General features: G+C 43.2%; 1 protein-coding gene across 11 annotated transcripts in view; it reads left to right on the forward strand.

Annotated features, from left to right (window-relative positions):
• SLC4A7 (solute carrier family 4 member 7) overlaps nucleotides 1–21,011 on the forward strand; it is a 194,608-nt gene that overhangs the window by 40,993 nt on the left and 132,604 nt on the right. Inside the window, exon 1 of one of the 11 annotated variants that reach the window (XM_025190252.2) lies at nucleotides 5,068–8,433. The exons of the other annotated variants lie outside the window; for them this stretch is intronic. Coding sequence (XP_025046037.1) covers nucleotides 8,398–8,433 — 36 coding nt within the window. The 5' untranslated portion in view covers nucleotides 5,068–8,397. Of the gene's footprint in view, nucleotides 1–5,067; nucleotides 8,434–21,011 lie in introns of those variants that run through there. 11 annotated transcript variants of the gene reach the window in all.

A 21,011-nucleotide genomic window follows, 5' to 3' on the forward strand; every position in this document is an offset into this window, starting at 1 on the left:
TTAAATTGCATTTAATTAACTAGTCGAAGGAATTTCCATTGACTAGTCAGTAAGGGGGGGAAAACTGCAGAGCTGCAGCTGGGTTAGCTCTTAGCCCTGGGAACTAACCCTGCTGCTGCACTGCCTTTTTAAATGTTTTGAGAGCTCACGTCCAGGCCTCCACTATGCCTCTGCCTCCCCTGCCCCTTGCGGAGACAGTGCTGGGAAAACCAGCTTTTAAGCCATCACCCCCTAGCATCAGCTCTTGCTTCCTTCCCTGCCCTCCCCCTCCGCCCCACTGCCTCTGAGACTTATGCTTATCCGATAGTTGACTAGTCACTATCTCAGACTTCTATAACTTGTTGTGTACATCATAGTAGAGAGGACCAAATTCTCCCACTTCGTAGAGCTTTCCCTTCCCCTTGGGGTTTTTGTTCTCTGATTTGGTCAGATTTGAAAATCTCTTGTGGTGGAGACTTCTTGAAGTAGTGGGGGGTTTTTATGCCTCCTATTAGGGATGTTAAATATCAGGTAATTGAATAGTTGTATAACCGCATGGAAATCTTTTTTTTCACAACTGTTTGTTCCAGGGGTGGGACAGACAACCAGTGTGCTCCTGGCCCCACTTCTTATAGTCAGCAGCATAGGATGGCAGAGGGATCCAGTTTAAAAACAAGCTCCTCACGCAGGCCTGCTGCCCTGCGCTGCTGCCTTTGACTAACTACTCATTGACATCCCTACCTCCTATATTGTTTTGGAGGCACCTGGCTCCTCCTCTTATAAATTTTAAACACCCCCTTCCTCTGCTTTTGAACAGACATCAATTTTTTATTGTTGTCCTGGTTGCCACCTGGGGCTCCATTGCCTGCCTGTCCACCCCCTTGCTTCTTAAGACGTGGCCTTGATCCTAGCCCCAGCTAGATGGAGTGCGTGAGTGGTGGCTGAGTGCAGCCCATAGATGGGGGCTGAGTGATGAGGTTGGCTGCTGGAGTTGGCAGTGCCCCTGCTTTGCTGCCCCATCCTGGTGGTGGTGGCCCTAGGCACTTGTGTATTCTGTGTAAGCCAGATGGCCCTACTCATTTTACTTGCCTGCTAAAAGAGGCATGAGGCAAAAAGGCAGCATAGGATGTTAAGGACCCTAACCTCAGTGAAATCTACAAGGACTTTTGGCCAAGAGGCCACCATGAAACCCCAATATTTTAAGAACAGCCGTGAGAGTATCGAAGAGAATGCTGAACCTGGGCTCCAATGACGAAGAGATTTCACCAGAAAGGAGCATGCATAAGGATCCTGGCTAAGTCAGACACAATATTGGAGATGGTTTCTGAAACCCATGCTCAGCATGACCATAAGGGGGAGTGGATCTCCTTCCAGTAAATATCATATGATATATTATAACTGAGTGTAGAAGATCAAACAATTTGCTTTTCAGACTACCCTATATTGGCTACTATCTTGAGCGGAAATGAACGGGGAGCATTTCTAATCCTATTATGAATTTTATCCTTCTTCCCAAATGCTCAAATTTTTTCAGTCACGCTGAAATAATTTAAGTTCTATTAAGTATTTTTCTCTATCAAATCTTCGTAGCCATCAACCAAAATGGCACACCCTTTCCTCGCTTTCTCTCCCATCTGGTTGGCTGCTGTCCACTTCTTCCTGCAGACTGCCAGTTTAAGCAGAGGTTAAAAAAATATTAAAATGGCAGGCAGAAGGAAAACATAAAAAGTACTTAGCTCAGGACATTGCTCAACGCTGAAGTATTTAGCTGTCTTAGTATTTTGAGGAATGTTTCCTGAAATGAAACATTTCAAAATGAATTGAGATTAAAAATAGCTAAAGTGCTTTACAATCAGACTTAGCCCCTGGGGTTCAGAACAACTACTGCAAAGGTTTATTTTTCAGTTCACTTTGTAGTGGTTTGCAGGTGTTAAAGACAATTTAAGACGGAGTGTTTTATTTTGGCACGCACACTGCAAGACATTACAGCTTTCTTTGGGCTGCTTGTAATGTCCATCAATTCCTGCACCAGCTCTGAGAAATAACATTGCTCTAAATTTTGTTGGTTTGCCTTTTGAACAAGGTCATTCTCAGCCTTTTATCTGCAGTGAGGATGGCTAGTGGTGGTACATGTTAAATTACCAACCACATTGCTCACCAGGATTGGTACCAGGGGTCTAGTCCCTAGTCCAGAATTGATAGATGTGCTCTATGTGAGGGGAAAGTATGGTGGAAAATGTCTTACCATTGCAAGCTCATCCAAGATTTGGAAGATACTATAGAAATGGTATAGAGTTGGCAATACTGCTGGACAATATTGATCTCCCATGGTCGGTCAAATTCTCTGGTTTGGCACGAGTCAGGTCCCAAGGGTACCAGACTAGAGAGGTTCAACTTGTACTGAAATTTTGTTGCCCCTGCCAGCCATCCCAGTTCGCATAACTATCCTTTCCTGACAGTCAGTGCTAGTTTTTCCATTTCCATAAATGACACTCAAACTTTTCCCGGTGCAGCTTTACTTGATCTAGAACTGTGGTGTCCAACCAGTTCTGAAGCAGTAGCCATGATAGTAGCAACTGCTGTAGTGAACTAGCTACACTCAACCAGCCAATTAGCTGTGTGTGGCTATTGGCTAGTGTGGTGGACACCAATGATCTAGATTCTAGAAGAAGCTACTTGACTTCATCTGTTGCCATTGCCTCTCTTACCCAAAGGAAAAAGTAGTTGACTCATGACTTCTGGCTAAATGACTGCAGATAAAAGTACAACAGCGCCTCTGTATTAATAGCTGTCAGGATTTTGGGACACAGCAGTGTTCTAATCATGATTGCTGACAGCAGTCTGGAAAATGTAGGAGTCTGATAGATCACAGGATGTTAGGAGAGGAATCATGGGAATTTCTCACTTTGACCCCCAACTCCCAGAATGCACAGAGCTCAGTAGCAAAATAGTGCAGTATGGGGTATCTTACAGAATGCTGTGTGCTTATTTAAAAAAAAAAAAAAGCCAAACTCAGCACTGTGTGGCTGCATTATTCAGAAGGAAGTGGATTAAAGCAGGACCTGTGTACAGATCTGTTTTGTGTGGTCTGTAGAAGTTCATATGCAAAAACATACCAAGTTCTCTACACCAAGTGGAAGAGTAAAATATATCTAGGAAAGAATAGCCTCCTGTTGCAGCATGTGTGGCTATAGCTTCAATAGAAACACAGCACAAATGTGTTACTTATGTCGTACTTTTAAGAATCTGTATACTAAAGTGCTTCTGCTCCTCCTGTATCTTGATAGGTTTTTAGTAGGAAAAGATGAAAAAATATTGAAGGACCTGTTTTGAAGAAAATTTTTATAGATAATGTAGTTAATATTTTGTATACTTGTATTTACTCTGGATAGATGTTCTCATAATAAAAAAAACCTTAATATTTATAACTTGCAGCGTGGTATGTTTGAAAATGCTGCTGCATTACCTACTTAGACAGGAAGCAGTGAGCTTGGCTCTTTGTTTTCTGAAAGAAACATAGCTCTAACTTAGGAGTTATAGTATATGCATTGTCTCAAACTGTATATATTACTAGTTTGACAAGGTGTAACCGTTTGGGGCATGACTCACGGCAAGCCTGAGTCCAGAGCCTCAATGGCCAGGTGGCCACTAATTAGCAGTTCTAATGACCAGCTGATCTAGGGCCGGGCAGTAAATCAACAATTAAATCAACAACAGTGTTCCGGCAGGCTACCCCACAGTTAGGGAGCCCAGGCCCTGAGTCAGGGCAAAACAACAAATAAAGGCTTATATAGTAGTCTTAGGGGCTGCATAGCAGTTTGTGAGCCCAGGTCCAGAGTCAAGGCAAGGGAGCAACCACACAGGCAAACACTAGGGTGGTTCCTCGGTGCAGGCCTGTTTGCAGGCTGAGCCAGGGGTTGGCACTCCTCGCTGGTGGAGAGCCGACAAGCGCAGAGGTTTTTCCCCACAGAGGGAAACGTGCCACCCAGGGGAAGAGGTGGCAGGGGATGTGGGTCCTCCCTACTCCAAGGCATCCCAGCCCAGGGCCTTAACAGTAGCAATGTGGCAGCCACTGGACTGGAGGGGGCTCCAGGCCATAATGCACCATCCAGGTTGGTGGATCAGTGGGGGTCTGAACCGTAGTGTGCTGCCCACCCCACCTCCATTTCTTCAGCCATCCCAGGGTCAGCTGTCACTGGGCCACTTCCCTGCTCCCCTTGGGGGCCTACCTGGATTGGTTGCCACTCCTTGTCGACTAGGAACAGGGGTGCCAGCAGGGAGTCCATTGGCTTGAGACCCTGGGTACGCAAGGGTCCCAGCAGTCCTGCCAACTTGGTGGGATCTTGCGTAAATCCTGAGGGTCCCAACAGATTTGTAGGCCCGGGTGGCAGCCTCTACTGGTGTGTCCTGGGATCTAGATCCAGCAGCAGCCGGGGGCGGTCTAGGCCTGGGCTCAGGGCCTGCTGGTGGCCCAACCCAGTCATTCACCAGAGTGTGGCAGAGCCTCTGCCCTGCTTGGCAGCTGTGCCCTGACTGAGCTGGGAGCTCCCCTTCTTATATCCCTAGATCTCACTTCCTGTGGGCAGGGCTGGGTGATTCTGGCCCTGTCCACCAAGGGGCTTCTGTGGGAGTTTCCTCCTTTGAGTCAGCAAGAGGCCACACTGAGGGTACGTCTAGACTACATGCCTCTGTCGCCAGAGGCATGTAGATGAGGCTACCAGGCATAGGAAAATGAAGCGGCGATTTAAATAATCGCCGCTTCATTTAAATTTACATGGCTGCTGCGCTGAGCCGATCAGCTGTTTGTTGGCTCAGCGCGGTAGTCTGGACGCGCGGGTGTTGACATCAAAGGCATTTGTCGACCACCCAGGTATGCCTCCTGGTATGAGGTTTACCTGGGTGGTCGACAGATACCTTTGATGTCGACACCCGCGCATCCAGACTACCGCGCTGAGCCAACAAACAGCTGATCGGCTCAGCGCAGCAGCCATGTAAATTTAAATGAAGCGGCGATTATTTAAATCGCCGCTTCATTTTCCTATGCCTGGTAGCCTCATCTACATGCCTCTGTCGCCAGAGGCTTGTAGTCTAGATGTACCCTGACTCACTACACAAGGACATAAAATATTATTCTGTTCATTTTATGTGCACAATTGATGTATTGATAGAGATGTTGCTGTAAGATGCAGTATCATCTAGTTGTTTATCTCTTTAGTCTATTAATAAAAATTAACATGAGAGCTTTTCTTAATGGATTGCATCTGCATGGAATCCCTCTCCTACAAATATCAAGATAGTGAAGAGAATGATCTTTCTATTATACTATGATTCAAATGGAACTACTGTTTTCTCAGCTGACTCTTGGAGAACTTCCTCTGTGAAACCTTGTGCTGTATGCCCGAAGGTCATGGATGATGTATTGCTTACTAAAGCCTTTAGTCACATGTGAAATATTGAAAGCCAAATATGTGTCTGTCTTTTCTAGTTGCCAACATTTAAAATTTCTTATTTGGATTATCATCCTTTCTTGAACATGCTTTCTAAGAAGATGCCACTTCTATGACTAGGGATTATTTAAGTTAATAGCGTTTTGGTGGGAGGAGGAAAAACTGGAATTTCAAAATGGGATCTCAAGTTTGGCATAGTTCAAAACAATCAAATGAGTGGATTTTTAAAATCTGTCCTGAAATCTAGTAAGTATTCCATATGAATACTTCAGGCTCAGCAGAGTTTAGAGTTTACAAACTCAGTGATAGTGGCTTCTGAGTCTTATAAAAATTTACAAACTGTTCAGAGGCTGAAAAGTTAGCAGGATCAGAAAGTCTGATGCAGGGGCTTATCTTTGTAAACATGTCAGATGGACTTTATGAACTAGAGAAGCCTACAATGCCTATTGAAAATAATCTATATAAATTTACCAGGATGCTTGTGCCGGTGATGAAAGCTGCTCGCTTTCTGGGACATAGGTTATATGTACTACAGTGTAGATGGGCAGTCTTAACTGTAGATGGCACTAACACCATTATAAGATCCTGTTGCTTATTAAACTGTTTTAGGCTAAAATTTTCCATGTTGGGTGTTTCTCTCAGGTGGATTTTGTTTTTTAAACAGGTCAGACATATCTCAGAATGAAGATAGGGAAAAAGATGTTAATTGTTTTGCCCACATTTAAAAATATTGTCAACTATTTCATTGAGAAGCTTTATTGTTTCTATTTTTTGGAGCCGGGACTTGAAACTTTTGCAAATTTTCCCTTTGGTAGTGAAATATCTTTTGTCATGTTGTGAACATACATCTGGATTTAGCCTTATATTGCTGCCAATTACACTGTTACATCAAGTGGTGGAAGACGGTGCCATTGATCTAACTATCGAAGTTGTGCTGATGACTGTGTGTGTCAATATTTTTGTGTTTTCAGTACATTAAAGCTTCTTTAAAAACTGTAGCTTTTTATGGTAAGATTGTAAAGTCAAGCACTCAAAAGTTAAGAATTGACAATTAAGATTGTATGGGCAACCTTCATTTAGCCTCTTGAGAATTTGAATGAGAGTATTAATTACACGAGTCCATAAGAATGACCATACTGGGTCAGGCCAAAGGTCCATTTAGCCCGGTGTCCTGTCTTCTAACATGGCCAATGCCAAGTGCCTTAGCAAGAATGAACAGAACAGGTAATCAAGTGATTCAAATGCATACTGTTGATTTCTACAAGATCACTGGTTCAGACAGTGTGTCATGATTATGAGGGTTAGCCAGCAGCCTGGGGATTAAGGGGTTAACTACACCTAGCCAGGTGGAGTGACCAGTAGGAATGTAGGTGGGACTTTCAACCTGGAACAAAGGAATTTGGGTTTTTTCCTTTGTCCTTTTGTGTGTCTGAGAGAGTTCTCTGCAGCTACAGAGAGGGACAAGCATGTCTCTCTCCAAGACACCATTTTTCATTTTCTGTAAGTAGGGTAAAGTTTAGGTAGTTTCGTTAGGTTTTATTATTTTAAGGATTGGGTATGGGATCTGAGATCTGGCACTGTTTAAAAGATGTTTTGGCTTTTCTTTGTAACTAAGTTCTAGGCCCATGGAGTTTCCCCATGAGTATATTTTGTTACCTTCCTATCTAGTCATTATGCTTACAACAGGAATATTGTTGTAATAATAAAAGTTCTTTCCTTTCTTTTTATTAACCTGGCATTGGTTAATGGTGTGCCCTGACTTTTATTTTAGGGGTGAGATTTCCCAAATGATCTTTCCCATGGTTTCTTTAGCAACATTTGGGTGGTGGCAGCGGAAGTTTTATTCCCAAGATCTAGGTTTTTAAGATTTTGGGGGAAGTTTTATACCAAAGCCTGGTAGATAAGGCTTTGGGGTACACTTGCTGGCCCCCACTTCTGCATTTATCATGCCAGAGTGGGGAAGGAGCCATGACATGGTGGCAGCGGTGGGATTATTTTGAGAACCCAGGATTTTTAAAAGGGCACAAGTTTTCTTTTGAGTTGCAAGCTTTGCAGTTTTTTCCTTTTGTTTTTTCTTTTGTTTCTGGGCTGCCTCAGGGAGTCCAGCAGAGGGCAACGAAAATCATTAGGGGGCTGGAACACCTGACGTACAAGGAGAGGTGGAGGGATTTGAGCTTATTTAGTCTACAGAAGAGAAGAATGTGGGAGAGATATGATAGCAACCTTGAATGGGGGTTCCAATGGGGATGGAAAGAGGCTGTTCTCAGTGGTGACAGATAGCAGAACAAGGAGCAATGGTCTCAAGTTTCAGTGGGGGAGGTATAGGTTGCTTATTCGGAAAAACTGTTTTACAAGGAAAGTGGTGAAGCACTGGAATGGGTTACCTAGGGAGGTGGTAGAACTTCCATCCATAGAGGTTTTTAAGTCTCAGCTCGACAAATCCCTGGCCAGGATTATTTAGTTGGGGTTGGTCCTGCTTTGGGCAGGGGGTTGGACTTGATGACCTCCTGCGGTGTCTTCCAACCCTATAATTCGTTAATTCTTGGCAAATGTTTTAATTTTTAAGCTTCTCATCTCTCACTTTATAATATTTAAGACTTCTTGAATCTGAGCAAAAATAACCTTGCAGTTTGAGAGCTGTTTTTAGCAGTTGCTTTTGCAGAAAACGTTAAGTCTCAAATTGCATGGTTCAGTTCCTTTTTTGGTATTCTCTCTGTTGGAATTAAAGGCATGCTATGTTCCCCAATGCTGCTATTCTGTGACCTTGTGGTGGTTGCATGACTACTTAACCTCCCAAGCCATTAACTGCATGATAGTGATTGGCTCTAGGATAGAGAACAATTTGCTGGAGTACATCTGTGTAAAGCCTAGTGTTCTAAATCAGTCATGTACACAGACTCTCTGATAGCTCAAGAGACTCATTACATTACTGTGTCTTGTACAAGGACATTGAGTGCTTCTGAACATCAATATGGAAAGAGCTCGCCCAGAGAAGAAGCTACTACATGTATGTAAAAAGCTGTGGTAAACTTTTAAAAATAAAATACATTTTAAAAAATGTTTGATAACAGGCTAAGAAAACGTTGGGGGTATTTACCAGCACTTAAAAGCAGTATCTCATCCTTGTCTTTGATTGTGCAAATAATTTCCTTTTGAAAGAACCAGAGCTGGAAATAATCTTTGCAGCATATGTATCCGTTTAAAAGCTTCTGTGTCACTGGAAGATTTTTGATGCAATTGTTCATAACGCTAATTCTAGTAAAAATACAGTAAGTCCTTTTGTCTTGAGAGAATCTGTCAAACTTTGAGTAAGATGATTTTTTTTTTTTTTTTAAACCAGTAGTTTACAACTCAGTTTTTCTTCACTGAAAGCGGTGGAGTAAAAATAAGTAAGTCTGTGTTAACAGGCAGCTTTTGTTGTGGGATCTTGATCATAGCCATGACGCTAACTATTTTTAGCAGTACTCTTATTGTGAGACCTTAAAGTTCAGCATCTTCGTAAATAACTTGTTCCTTTAATTTTAAACAATATTTTCTTTAAGACTTTAACAGTATGTTCATAAATTCCCTTAGTTTGGTGTCTCTACAATGAAGTAATGAATTTATGCCATTATGAGCTTTTTTGTCTTGAGGTTGGGTAGCTTTTATCACAGGCATTTCTCTAAGCTCAGTGTTCAACAGGGTTACAGTTTAATTAGAACCCACTGGAAACAAAAGATGAGCGAATTTTCCCTGAGATTTAAGTTAAAAACCCGCTGGAATATTTAGCAGGTTTAGTAGACTTTATTTTTTTAATGGCATTAATCCAGCACTGTTGACACTACAATACTGTTTATGACTATTAAAAATACTTGGATGTTGAAAAATGCATCTAGTTGCGATGGTGTTACATGCTATGGGGGCTCTACTATAGAGTATTTTTTTAAAATTCCATTATGCAGTTCCCTTTAGCTCTGAATCCAGAACTTGTATCTGCATTCATTATGTGTCATGCATATATCATTAGGGAATTGTTACTTCTGCTTAATTAGGTATTGGTTAAATCTGATTTGATGTTGTAAGGTAATCTGCTTAGCTTTAAATGACAAGGCATAGATTCATTTCCTCCATGTTTAACTAATCTAGATTTGCCTCTCTACCTGCACTGCAGAACTCTCTGAAAGATCATGTAGTTTGACATCCACAGTACTATTAGTCTAATGACTAGCGCTGAAAAGGTCAATAATGATCCCGTAAGTTAAAGTATTACTACGTGTTTGTGGGCAATATATTAAGGGTTGTTTGCCATGATGGCCTACAAATCACTGCAGTCTGGTGAGGGTTAGGGCTAGTGACCACCTGTGTCCAATTCTGTCATTTTATGCTAGTACATGTCTCTCTCATGTCCTCCTTCTCTCCATTCTCCTTCATGCTCTCACTTCTTTTCAAATTGTTTTATTGCTTATCCACTTGTTGAATATTGTTTAAAGTCTAGATCAGTGGTCTCCAACCTTTTTACACCCAGGATCACTTTTTAAATGACAGACCAAGCCAAGATCTACCGCCCCACCCCTTCCTTGAAGCCCCACCCCTTTCTATTCTCCTCCTCTCCATCACTTACTATCCCCAATCCTTATACTGCTACTTTAAAAAAAAATTCCCACCATTCCTCGCAGCTATTCACCTGTGCTGTTGCTCGGTGAGTAGCTGCTCCTCAAATGAGGAAATCTAATGTAAATGTACTGCGCAGGCATGCAGTTTAGAGAGGGCTCAAGAGCTACTCTTAGAGCCTCCGAGATCTACCGGTAGATCACGATCTACTGGTTGGTGACCACGGGTCTAGATTGTAAGGTCTCTGGGAAATGAATTGTCATTTTGTTTGTATAGTGCCTAGAAGGATAACACCATGATTGGGATCAAGAGGTGTTACCCTAAGTAGTAGTAACACATGACTTAACATGCTTCTTTTACACTGCTTTCATTACTCCTCAGTTATCCATTTGTATATCTAGTTACATCTGCTCACTTTAGAAGAAGCAAGGTGCTAGTATGTTTATTGCTGCTAGTCCTGCAGAAATAGTGTTAGTACACTGAGTAAATCGGACTCTTCTGGTCAAAAAATTCCTCTTTCTTTTGAAGCTGAAAGGGTTCTACAGGTAGTAGGACAGCAAAACGTACTGGTGACAGTACACTTACCAGAAAGAACTTACTTTTGCTTTTCAGGTCCCAGATTTAGTTCTATGGGGCTGGTTGCAGAAAAACCTTCATGCTTATGAAATAAGCAACATTGTTGTTTAAATAAATTAATAAATGCAGAATCCTGCAATGCCATTTTTATTACATAGTCAGTATCAGAGTAGAACCTTGCCTAAAGGCCAAGTCCTACCTAAATTTTCTACTGGTTAAACTCAGCTGGTGGTAATGGGTAAAGTTGTAATGTAGACTGAGTGCTGATGGCTATCTGTGAGATAACTACCATGTTGTTAGATACTGCTTCCAACAGTCCTGTAAATAAGATACTGTACTTGTAAAGCAAAAGAACCCCAAGCCATGTATTGTATAGTTCCCACAGGTGTGACTGTACCAGTAGTAAGTTGGGAAATTATGGAGGAAAAGGTCTTGGGGTACACAAGACAGTATAGTATTTGAAGTTTGTACCTACCTGTCATGAGAATCACAGGTCCGATAATGAATACCCAAGGGGGGAAGGACAGAGCCAGGTGGACAGTTTTATCAAATAAAAAATATTTATTTATGACAGAGGTGAATTTATAGTATTTATTCTAAGATTTTTAATAGACCGTGTTAATAATGAATTTACAGTATTTATTATATATATTCTATAGCTTCTAGTAAAACATGTCAGAGATATAGGGATGGGAATGGCAAGGGGAATAGTCTCTAATCTTAAAATATCCAGCTACAGTAATAAGTGGTAACTACAAACTCTTATGTACTACCCAAAAACAACTACAACACTAAGCTTATACAACAGGAAAAAATCAAATCATACATACCAACTTACACAGCACACGGAACATTTCACAGATATCGGTTCGGTTGCGAAGGCCTTGGTTATGCCCGAGAGTCGGGGGAGGTGGCTGGTCGGTTGATCAGGCCGGCAGCGCTTTGAAGTATACGAGAAGGCACACGCACGGTGGTACGTGTGTTGCGAAGACCTCCTAGAGCAAACTGTGCCATGGGTATTTATCCCCAAATCTGCACATCGCTTTCCCGTGCTTGCATATTACCATATATGGCCCAATGGTCACCAAGTGGGGGGGTCTGTGTCCCAGGGGTTGGGCCGAAACTGTGCAGGTTTCATGCGACCAGGTAAGCCCCGTAGTTCTCACGCCAAGGTGACGGGTGGGAGAGTGTGAGGCTATTTTCCCCTTTTCACACCTTTCCTTTTTCTAAAGGCAATGGTATGCAGGAGGTGTGTGGCCGGTTTCTCTCAAGGAATACCGCAGAACAAGAGCGGCCTGGCCAAACTTTTTTTTACTGGGGGGGGGCAGTTTCTTTTCTCTGACATTACCCAATTGATGCAGTTTAGGAAACCATTCTCAACAAAGAGAAGAGGGAAGAAGTTTGAGTACTTACTACTACAACTGGCATCGTTTTTTTACTTAACCTTGCATATGCAGATATGCTTATGTGGTATATGTTGATGGATGTGTGCTACTCAGTAGCCTAGCTTTCTGAAGGCTTAAGGACAGTGTTTCTCACACTGAAGGTCCATGGACCACTAATTATCTGCAGCTGCCTTCCAGGTGGTCTGTGGCTCGAGCTCAGCCCACTATCGCCCCCCCCCCCCCCCCCCATTTAAGCAGGAAGCCTGCACCAGTGCACCAGCCTCACATTTCCTCTGTGAGGTTAGTGGACCAGTGTTGGCTTCCCTGGGGAGGGAAGAGCCCCCAGCCTCCCTACCAGATCTAGCTCTGCTGCTTCCCCGCAAGCCAGAAGTGGCTCTGGGTACTGCTGCTCCCCCTACCATGGCTGGGGAAACAGTAATGCATGGATACACCGGCTGGAGGCTTTCCCTGGTATGCCTGTTGGCCGGAGGTAGGGCCAGTGGGAACAATGGGAGGCTATGCCTGAGACCCGATGCCTGTGAGTGGCATGAGGCGCAAAAGCAAGTAAGTGTGCCACACTCCCACCCTTCTCCTGCACCGCCTCCTGCTGAAACCCTTCACACACACATACACACACCCCGCCCACTCCTGCACCCGCTCCCAAAGCCTGTTCCTGCACCATCCTTTATTCTTGCTCCCTCCCTCCTAGCCCCACACTGTACCTTCTCTTGCCTCCTCCCTCCTGGCCAGACACCCTACTCTCAGCTTGTTTCTGCACCCTACCTTCCACTCAGATCTTGCCCCTGCACCCCATCTCCTGCCCAGATTCTGTACCCCATCCCTATCCTGCACACCGAACCCCTCATTTTTCCCTACTAAACTTGGAACCCCAGAAGAGTAAATCTGGACCATCGGGAAGCCCTAAACCTCAGTCCTCGCTGTCCCTCCTCCTCACCCTAGGTGGGGCTAGTGCGCCAGAGGAGTGAGGTCTTTCAGTAGGGGGCCACATCACAGAGGGGGTTTTGTAGGTGTGTGTTTTTTGTTTTGATTCTCACTTGTGTGGTTCCTGATAATTTTTTTCCCCTATGGGTCAGTGTCCCCTGATCCAAAAAAGGTTCCCCACCTCTGCCATAAATAAAACATTGACACCTTTTGTTTTGGACATAGATTAATATTTTACTTTATTTAAAATGAAGTTTGATAAACTAGCATGAGAAAGTTGAAGTGCTTAATCTGTTTAATAATTTAATATTTCCTTTCTTACTGGTTAAATAAGCTGTTCTCTCTAGCTGCAGCACTAGCAAAATGGTTTGGGGGTAATTATGTAATTAACAGCAGATTTCCATCAGCAACTGGTGGTTCACAGAAAGGTTTGCATTGAGCCTATGTGGGTCACAGGCCAAAAAGTTTGAGAACCAGTGCTTTAGGAAAAGAAGGGAAGGTGAATTGTAATTGATGCTACTAAAGATTTTTTTTTAATTAGTAGCAGCTGTCTGAATAATGCAAAAAGCAAACAAGACTTTGAGAGGAAGTCAACAATAGCTTAGTTGAGTTCAGTTTTTGTGACTTCCTCTAATAGTTTTTATTCATGTGAATTGACCAGTCAAAGTGAAAGTGCAGATTGTCAATACTTCTGATTTTTTTTTTTTCAAAATGGGGGATATTGTTTGGTAACAGAATACAAAAGAAGGAATCCAGCAGACAGCTGAACATTACAAACTATTGATTTAAAAGAAAGCGTTCAGAGAGATGCCTAAAAGGCCACTTTTTGCTCTGTATAGTACCAAGCATATTATCAACACTCTACAAGCACAGATAGTAAACAGGGTGTCTGAGTTAATTATGTATTTCTGTTTGAGGGATGTTTATTGTTTAGGAAATATGAATGGATTGTTAGTGGAGGTGTAGCAGTCAGGGCAGAGTGTTGGGAGGAGGGGAACTCAGGAGAGGGCATTAGAGTGGCTATCAGCTTCTCCCTGAGGCTGATTTGGGGAAAGAAGGGGCTGTGCACCCCAACTGCTAGCTTCTTCATGGGGATGCTCTTGAGCAGGAGGGGCCTTCACAGCCTGATTGCTGGCTTCTTCCTGGTGTGGGAGGAAGCCGCTCACCCCAACTGCTGGCTTTTCCCTGAGGCTGGCCTGAGGCGGGAGGGAGCTGTGCAGCCCAACTACTGGCTTCACATGAGGTGAGGGGGAGGGCGTGCACCCTAACTGCTGGTTTTTCCATGGGGCTGCCCCTGAGCAGGAGGGGCCCGGGCACACTGACTGCTGGCTTCTCCCTGGGGCTAGCCTAGGGGGGGTGGGGCGGGGAAGCTCCGCAGCCTCCCGCTGGCTTCTCCCTGGGACCTGGTCCAGGGCACAGTGGCAGAGCTGTGCACCCAGACTGCCAGCTTCTCCCTGGGGCCTGGCCTGGGGTTTGGGGAAGGTGTACTAGGGATGTAAAATCCTGATTAATCAGTTAACTAATTTAAATGTTAGGTTGACTTAGTTGGTTAACCAGTTAAATGTTAAGTGTGATTCTAGGTGGGGGACCCCTCCAGCTGGAGCAGTCTGCATCCTGCGTGGGTTCTATTCCCAGCTCTGAAGGGCTGGCCCCCACTCCCCGTACTGAGGCTGGGGCTGCCTGTGAGGCTAGAGCAGCCTTCCGCCCTCAGCATGCTGTGGAGAGTGGCCTGCTCCTGTGGAACTGGTTAACTATTATCCAGTAAGCATTACTTGGTAAGGGCAGGGGCGGTCCATGAGCCTAGGCAGACTAGGCAGTTGCCTAGGGTGCTGCCGGCCCGGGGCACCCAATGATGATGTCACCGGGCGCCCGATGATGATGTCGCGGCCATTGACGGCTGTGCAGGTGGGGGCGCTGATCACGCTTTCCGCCTGGGGCGCCAGCTGCCGCAGCCGGCCCCAGGCTGCTCCTGGGTAAGGGTGAAGTTTACCAGTTACTCATTAACATCCTTAAAACCCTCCCTGTTGTTTGGATACAAAACAATCTATTTCCATGTGCATCTCATTTTCCTTGACCGTACCAAACCCTGACCTTGCTTTAAGTTACGATAAGAAGCAGCTGCATTCTAAATTTGGTGGTCCTAGCTCTTACTGTTTATGAAAAGTTCTTGAAGAAAGACATGCACTAAGGGGGAGATATGATAGAGGTCTATAAAATCATAACTGATATGGAACAAGTGAACAAGGAAAAGTTATTTACTTGTTCCCACAATATAAGAACTAGGGATTACCAAATGAAATTAATAGGCAGCAGGTGTAAAATATACAAAAGGAAGATTTTATTGACTGTGCTGAGTGAAGCTCTGGAACTCCTTGCCAGAGGATGCGGTGAAGGCTAGGACTTTAACAGGGTTCAAAAAAGAGCTAGTTAGATTCATGGAGGTAAAGTCCATCAATGGCTATTAGCCAGGGTGGGTAGGAATGGTGTGCCTAGTCTCCGTTTGTCTGATTATGGATGACAGGAGAGGGATCACATGAAGATTACCTATTGTGTTCCCTCTCTCTGGGGGCAACTGATATTGGATCCTGTCAGCAGACAAGATACTGGGCTAGATGGACCATTGGTCTGACCCAGTATGGCTATTCTTATGTTCACATTTTTAAAATTTAGACTAAGATATTAAATATGTACTCATGAGTTGTTCTGGGTGTGTTTAACTCTGATCCTTAGTATTTTTATCCTTGTCACCATTATAAAAACATAAAAATTATAATGCAGAAGATAAAGAAAACTCCCTTAGCTCACACTACGCAAATAATGATTGGGAGGAAAAAAGGCCTTATGGCATTCTCTAAATTTGGGTTCTGCCAGGAGACAAATTCCAGAGTTAAGGACTTCTCACTGAAAAAAATCTTGTCACCTATCACATTCTTTCCTGTAAGGTAGCAAGGATGCTGGCTATTCAATAGAGATAGTGGGGGGGAAAATTGGGAGGGAAGGGGAAATCAAACGTGTATTTTGTTGGATGTGTGATAGAGGGGAGTAATTTTATCACTATTGCAATTGGTAAAATGTTAAATTTTTTTCTAGCAAAAATTTCCATACAAGTCAAAAAGACATTTTTGTATTAATTTTTTAGATGAATTCTATCATTTAGATCAAAACCAACACCTTGAATTATGCTGAAAACTCATTAGAAAATAGCATAAGAATACAGGACAAAAAAACAGTATGATCTATAGGAAGCAGATACATTTTGCACCAGCTGAACTATCTGTCAGATGTGTTTGTGTATGAGACCCCAAATGCAAAGCATGATATAAGTTCAGTCTACAGGGAGATAAAGGCATGGACTATTGTAAATTCACCACATTCAAAAAGAAAGATTATAAGCTCCTTGTAAGTGCAGATGGTAACTGCTGCTGCCTGAATATCTCCAGGCAGCTCAGGATCTAATGAGCCCCAAAAGCTGTGAACCTGAATTGACTAAAGGCAAGCGAAGTCCCTCTTCAGAAGAGGTTTTTTCTTTTCAAACATACTAATATTACTACGTGCTTGGTTTGAGCTGCAGTTGCCCATCTTTTTTACAGGTTCTCATCTTGCTGTAGAAGAAGGAAGTCAAATACACAGCTTTGTTCTGATTAAAATGGAGACACAAATCTGTGTCATGCAAATCCTGAAAACACTGCAGACCAAACAAAGCCCTCTTTGGCTTTATGGAACCGTATGTGGCACATAATAACACTGGCTCAAATTAAAAATGTGGTGGTGGTGGGGGGGGGAGGGAATGTTGCTCAAGCAGCTGAGTTTATCGCTGCTAGGGTCCACAGTTGTGTAAAGAGTAACTCAAGGTTAATGATTTCAAAGCAGATGGTGGTCATTGTCAATCAGAATAAGATGGATTTATTATTTAGACTGTAAATGTGTTGGAATAACTTTTTTTTTGTGCATTGCTGGCAAGATGTATTCTTTTAAGTTGTTACTCTGCAATGTAGGTTGGGCAATATGCCCATTTGAAATTGGTCCCAAGTATGAGACCACATACCATTAAACCAGTTACATGGTGAGAAGAGATTGTACAGATGACAGAGTGTAAAAGTTCACTTCAGATTTAATTTTCTGTGCGTCATTATTGTCTATTGGGCCAGAGAATGCATTAGTACATGTTGAGCTTGTTTAGGAAATGGCTATCGTCTGCCAAGATGTGTGCTATTCTGGATTAGTTATTTTTAATCACCTTATAAATATAACATGTATAAACACCATATCTGACCTGTTCCTTAGACAGAAAAGTGTATAGTTCTACCTAAATATTAATCTTGGTTTGGTGACTAGTTAAATCAAATGTGTAGTTTTAACAACAATAGTACATGGAAGAATAAAAAAAAAAAAAACTCTGGTCACAGCATAAACATTAAATGTGAGAAGAGATTCAAAGAGTAAACAGCTTGATTGTTACCACCACAGTGCCTAAGAGCCCTAGTTATGGACAGAACCCCATTTTGCTATGCACTGTACAAACAGACCAAGACAGTCCCTGCCTTAAGAAGTTTACAGTCTAAGACGAGATGTATGTAGACAGGTGGGGGAGTACAACTGAATAGTGAATTAGCATGAATTAGCAAAATAGGCTTTGGTCTCTGTAAATCACAGTATTTGTGAAGTGTGGCTTTTTTTAAAGCCAGACATTCTACAAAGTAAAATTGTGAGGAGGAATCTGAAAGTGGATAGTGAGATAGCTTTGTGGATATTTACTGGGAGCACCACCCAGTATGAAGTAGTTTGGAAGAAAGTACAGATATATTTGTTTGAAAACCTAACAAGTGGGGAATTGGTGCTGATTTACGATAAACTAACCCCAATTCTTTAATTTCGGATTTTAGTTTGGCTAAGGAATTGTATGCTGTAAAGAGAGGCCATGACTAGAAAATGGGGAAAAAAAGGCCTTGAAAATAATTATTTATATTGTATGTCTAGTTCAAAGAGTAACTAACAAAATCAGGGTAAGTTTCTAATAAGGATTCTTTGATAGTGGTGGCTGATGATGGTTTGAAACAAGCAGCAAAGAATCTGTCTTAAAATGAGCCAGTATGTTCCTTTCCACCCCACATATCTGTGTTGCATCAAAAATTAGGGCCTGTGTGAACCCAAGTACAGAGGCAAAAGTCATCAGCAAAAAGAGGTAAAAGAGCTAGGGAGGAAAGGCCTTCGGAAGAAAGGTGGTAAATGTTTTCTAGTTTATACTTGGTTTCTATGGGTCCTTAGATTCAATATGATGGGGACTAATTTAGCTATAACCACTCGAGAGAGACTTTGGAGTAATTGTGGATAGTTCTCTGAAAATATCCACTCAATGTGAAGCAGCAGAGAAAAAAGCAAACGATAGGAAGAATCATTCTCTATCCCTTTTTTAATAAGACAGAGAATATCTTATTGCCTCTATATAAATCCACAGTGTGCCCACATCTTGAATACTGTGTACAGATGTGGTCAACTCATCTCAAAGATATATTGGCATCAGAAAGGGGCAACAAAAATGTTTAGGGGTTTGGAATGGATGCCATGTGAAGAGAAATGGAAAAAACCTGGGACTTTTCAACTTAGAAAAAAGGAGACTGAGGGAGGGATGTGATAGAGGTCTAAAAAATCATCACCCGTATGGAGAAAGTGAGTAAGAAGTTATTTACTTGTTCCCATAACACAAGAACCAGGGGTCACCAAATAAACGAAAGGAAGCTTTTCTTCACACAGCGCTCAGTCAACCTGTGGCACTCCTTGCCAGAGGATGTTGTGAAGACCAGAACTTTAACAGGATTCAAAAAAGAGCTAGATAAATTCATGGAGGATAGATAGGTCCATCAATACTTATTAGTCAGGATGGGTAGGAATGGTGTCCCCAGCCTCTGACGGAGACTGGATATGGGTGACAGGATGAGGGATCACTTGATGATTACATGTTCTGTTTGCTCCCTCTGAGCTCCATCTGGCATTTGCTCCCTCTGGGGCATTCGTCTACTGGGGTAGACGAATCTTTGGTCTGACCCAATATGCCCGTTCTTATGTTTTAAGAATGGAACTAAGGGTATGTCTAGACTACATGCCTCTGGCGACAGAGGCATGTAGATTAGGCTACCCGGCATAGGAAAATGAAGTGGCGATTTAAATAATCACCGCTTCATTTAAATTTAAATGGCTGCCGCGCTGAGCCGATCAGCTGTTTGTCGGCTCAGCGCTGTAGTCTGGACACTCCGTGGTCGACATCAAAGGCATTTGTCGACCTCCCCGGTATGCCTCATGGGATACATGTACTCCTGTTTAACGTGCTACTTAAGGACACTCATTCTACTGCATAATGTCTCTATTAGCCTGCAGTATTGGGTTATCTCCTTGCTGCATTGCTTCTGGGGTGATTGCAAGCTGTAACTTAAAGTCCATAATCTTGATGCCCCCTTTTACCCATAATTTTTCTAGCATTAGTTAGCAAGTAGTGAGCTGGTAAGTGTTAAAACCGCTTCTAGCCTTTTTGCCTTGGGTAAAGAAGTGTGTTTGGTGCATTTGGTCTGTGCAGACACCGTTGGATGTGCTCTGAGGCTTTAGTTCTTCTTTGAGTAGTGTTCCCCGTGGGTGCTCCACTGTAGGTGTTGACCGTCCTAGCACCGCAGATTGCAGTTTTCTTGAGCAGTGGTCAGCCGGGCTACGCATGTGCAGCATGTACCTCGTGCTGTTCGTGCTCTTTTAATCTCTCCCACAGTCCAGCTCCCACCAGTTCCTTCTTCACCACTCATGATCGTAGATGGAGCGAGCCTTCTCTCCTCAGACAAATTCTGTCAGGATTAGAATAGATAGTTGTTTAGTCTTTGTAGTTAGAGTTACAGTTCTTATAGCTCTAGTTATTATAGTTAGTTTTTATTAGCTTAAAAAAAAAAAGGTTCATTAGCTTTAGTCCATCGTACAATTAGCCATGCCAGGTGTTCTCGGTTTTAAAAAGTGTGCCACATGCCGTGACGCCATGCCAGCTTTGGACGGTCATGCTGAGCTTTGGACGGTCATGCTGAGTGTATCAAGTGCCTCGGTGAGGCTCATGTGCCTCAGAAATGTGTCCACTGTGCCAAGTAGACAGGGCACGTAAAGACAGCATTCTCCTGCAGTTTCCACTCCATGGTCTCCTAGGGCGGAGAAAAGAAAGGCCGTTTCGCCACAGTCGGCTCCAGCTTGAAAAAGAGCTTCACCAGCTCGGTCTTTACCTTCAGTGCAAGTGAGTGTCCGTGATAAGCCTGGTACGTCAGGCTCAGTGGGACTCAAACATAAGTTGATTTCGGAACCGAAATCGTGCCACTTCTACAATGGTGCCATCAACGGTTGTAAAAGTCCTCCAGTTGGCATTGCCGGCGATGGCATCAGTTACAACGGTACCAACATCATCTGCACCTTCTGCGTTGGAACAGTCAGCAAACATACCAACGACCTTGGCACTGGCCACACACCTGCCAAACCAGTGTGGCACCAACCAGTGTGGCACCTACAACGGCAGGGGCATCTTCGGCACCATATGTGCCAAAGAAAGCACCCCACAAATCCACCTCAGCGAGATCTATGAGCCCAGAACTGCTAACGCTCTTACCAGCACCATCTTCTGCCTCATATTCTTATTGACTAACAATGGATGACAGGAATTGGATCCCACGTGAAAGAGCTAGGCACCATGTGTCTTGGTACCCTTTTTCACTGTCTCTTTATACAAGATACCTACCTCACTCTCCCTCCTCCTTCTTCAAGACATCAACACGAATATCATCAGATGTACTACAGGAGCTGTATGTCATTTCGGCATGTTTCACCGATGCGAATTTACTACAGACAACATAGTCCAACATACTACAGGTATTATTCTCGGCATGATTTAACTCGTCATCACTATCATTGCTCTGAATACATCTATCCTTGCTGTCAGTCACCCGACTTCGGGTATGTCTACACTACAGCGCTAATTCGAACTAACTTATTTCAAATTAGTTAATTCGAAATAAGCTAATTCGAAATAGCATGTCCATACTGATTGGACGCTGGGTTGCATTTAAGGGCAGCTGAAACC

Source organism: Pelodiscus sinensis, chromosome 2 (genome assembly GCF_049634645.1).
Source record: "Pelodiscus sinensis isolate JC-2024 chromosome 2, ASM4963464v1, whole genome shotgun sequence".
NCBI classification, from domain to species: domain Eukaryota; kingdom Metazoa; phylum Chordata; order Testudines; family Trionychidae; genus Pelodiscus; species Pelodiscus sinensis.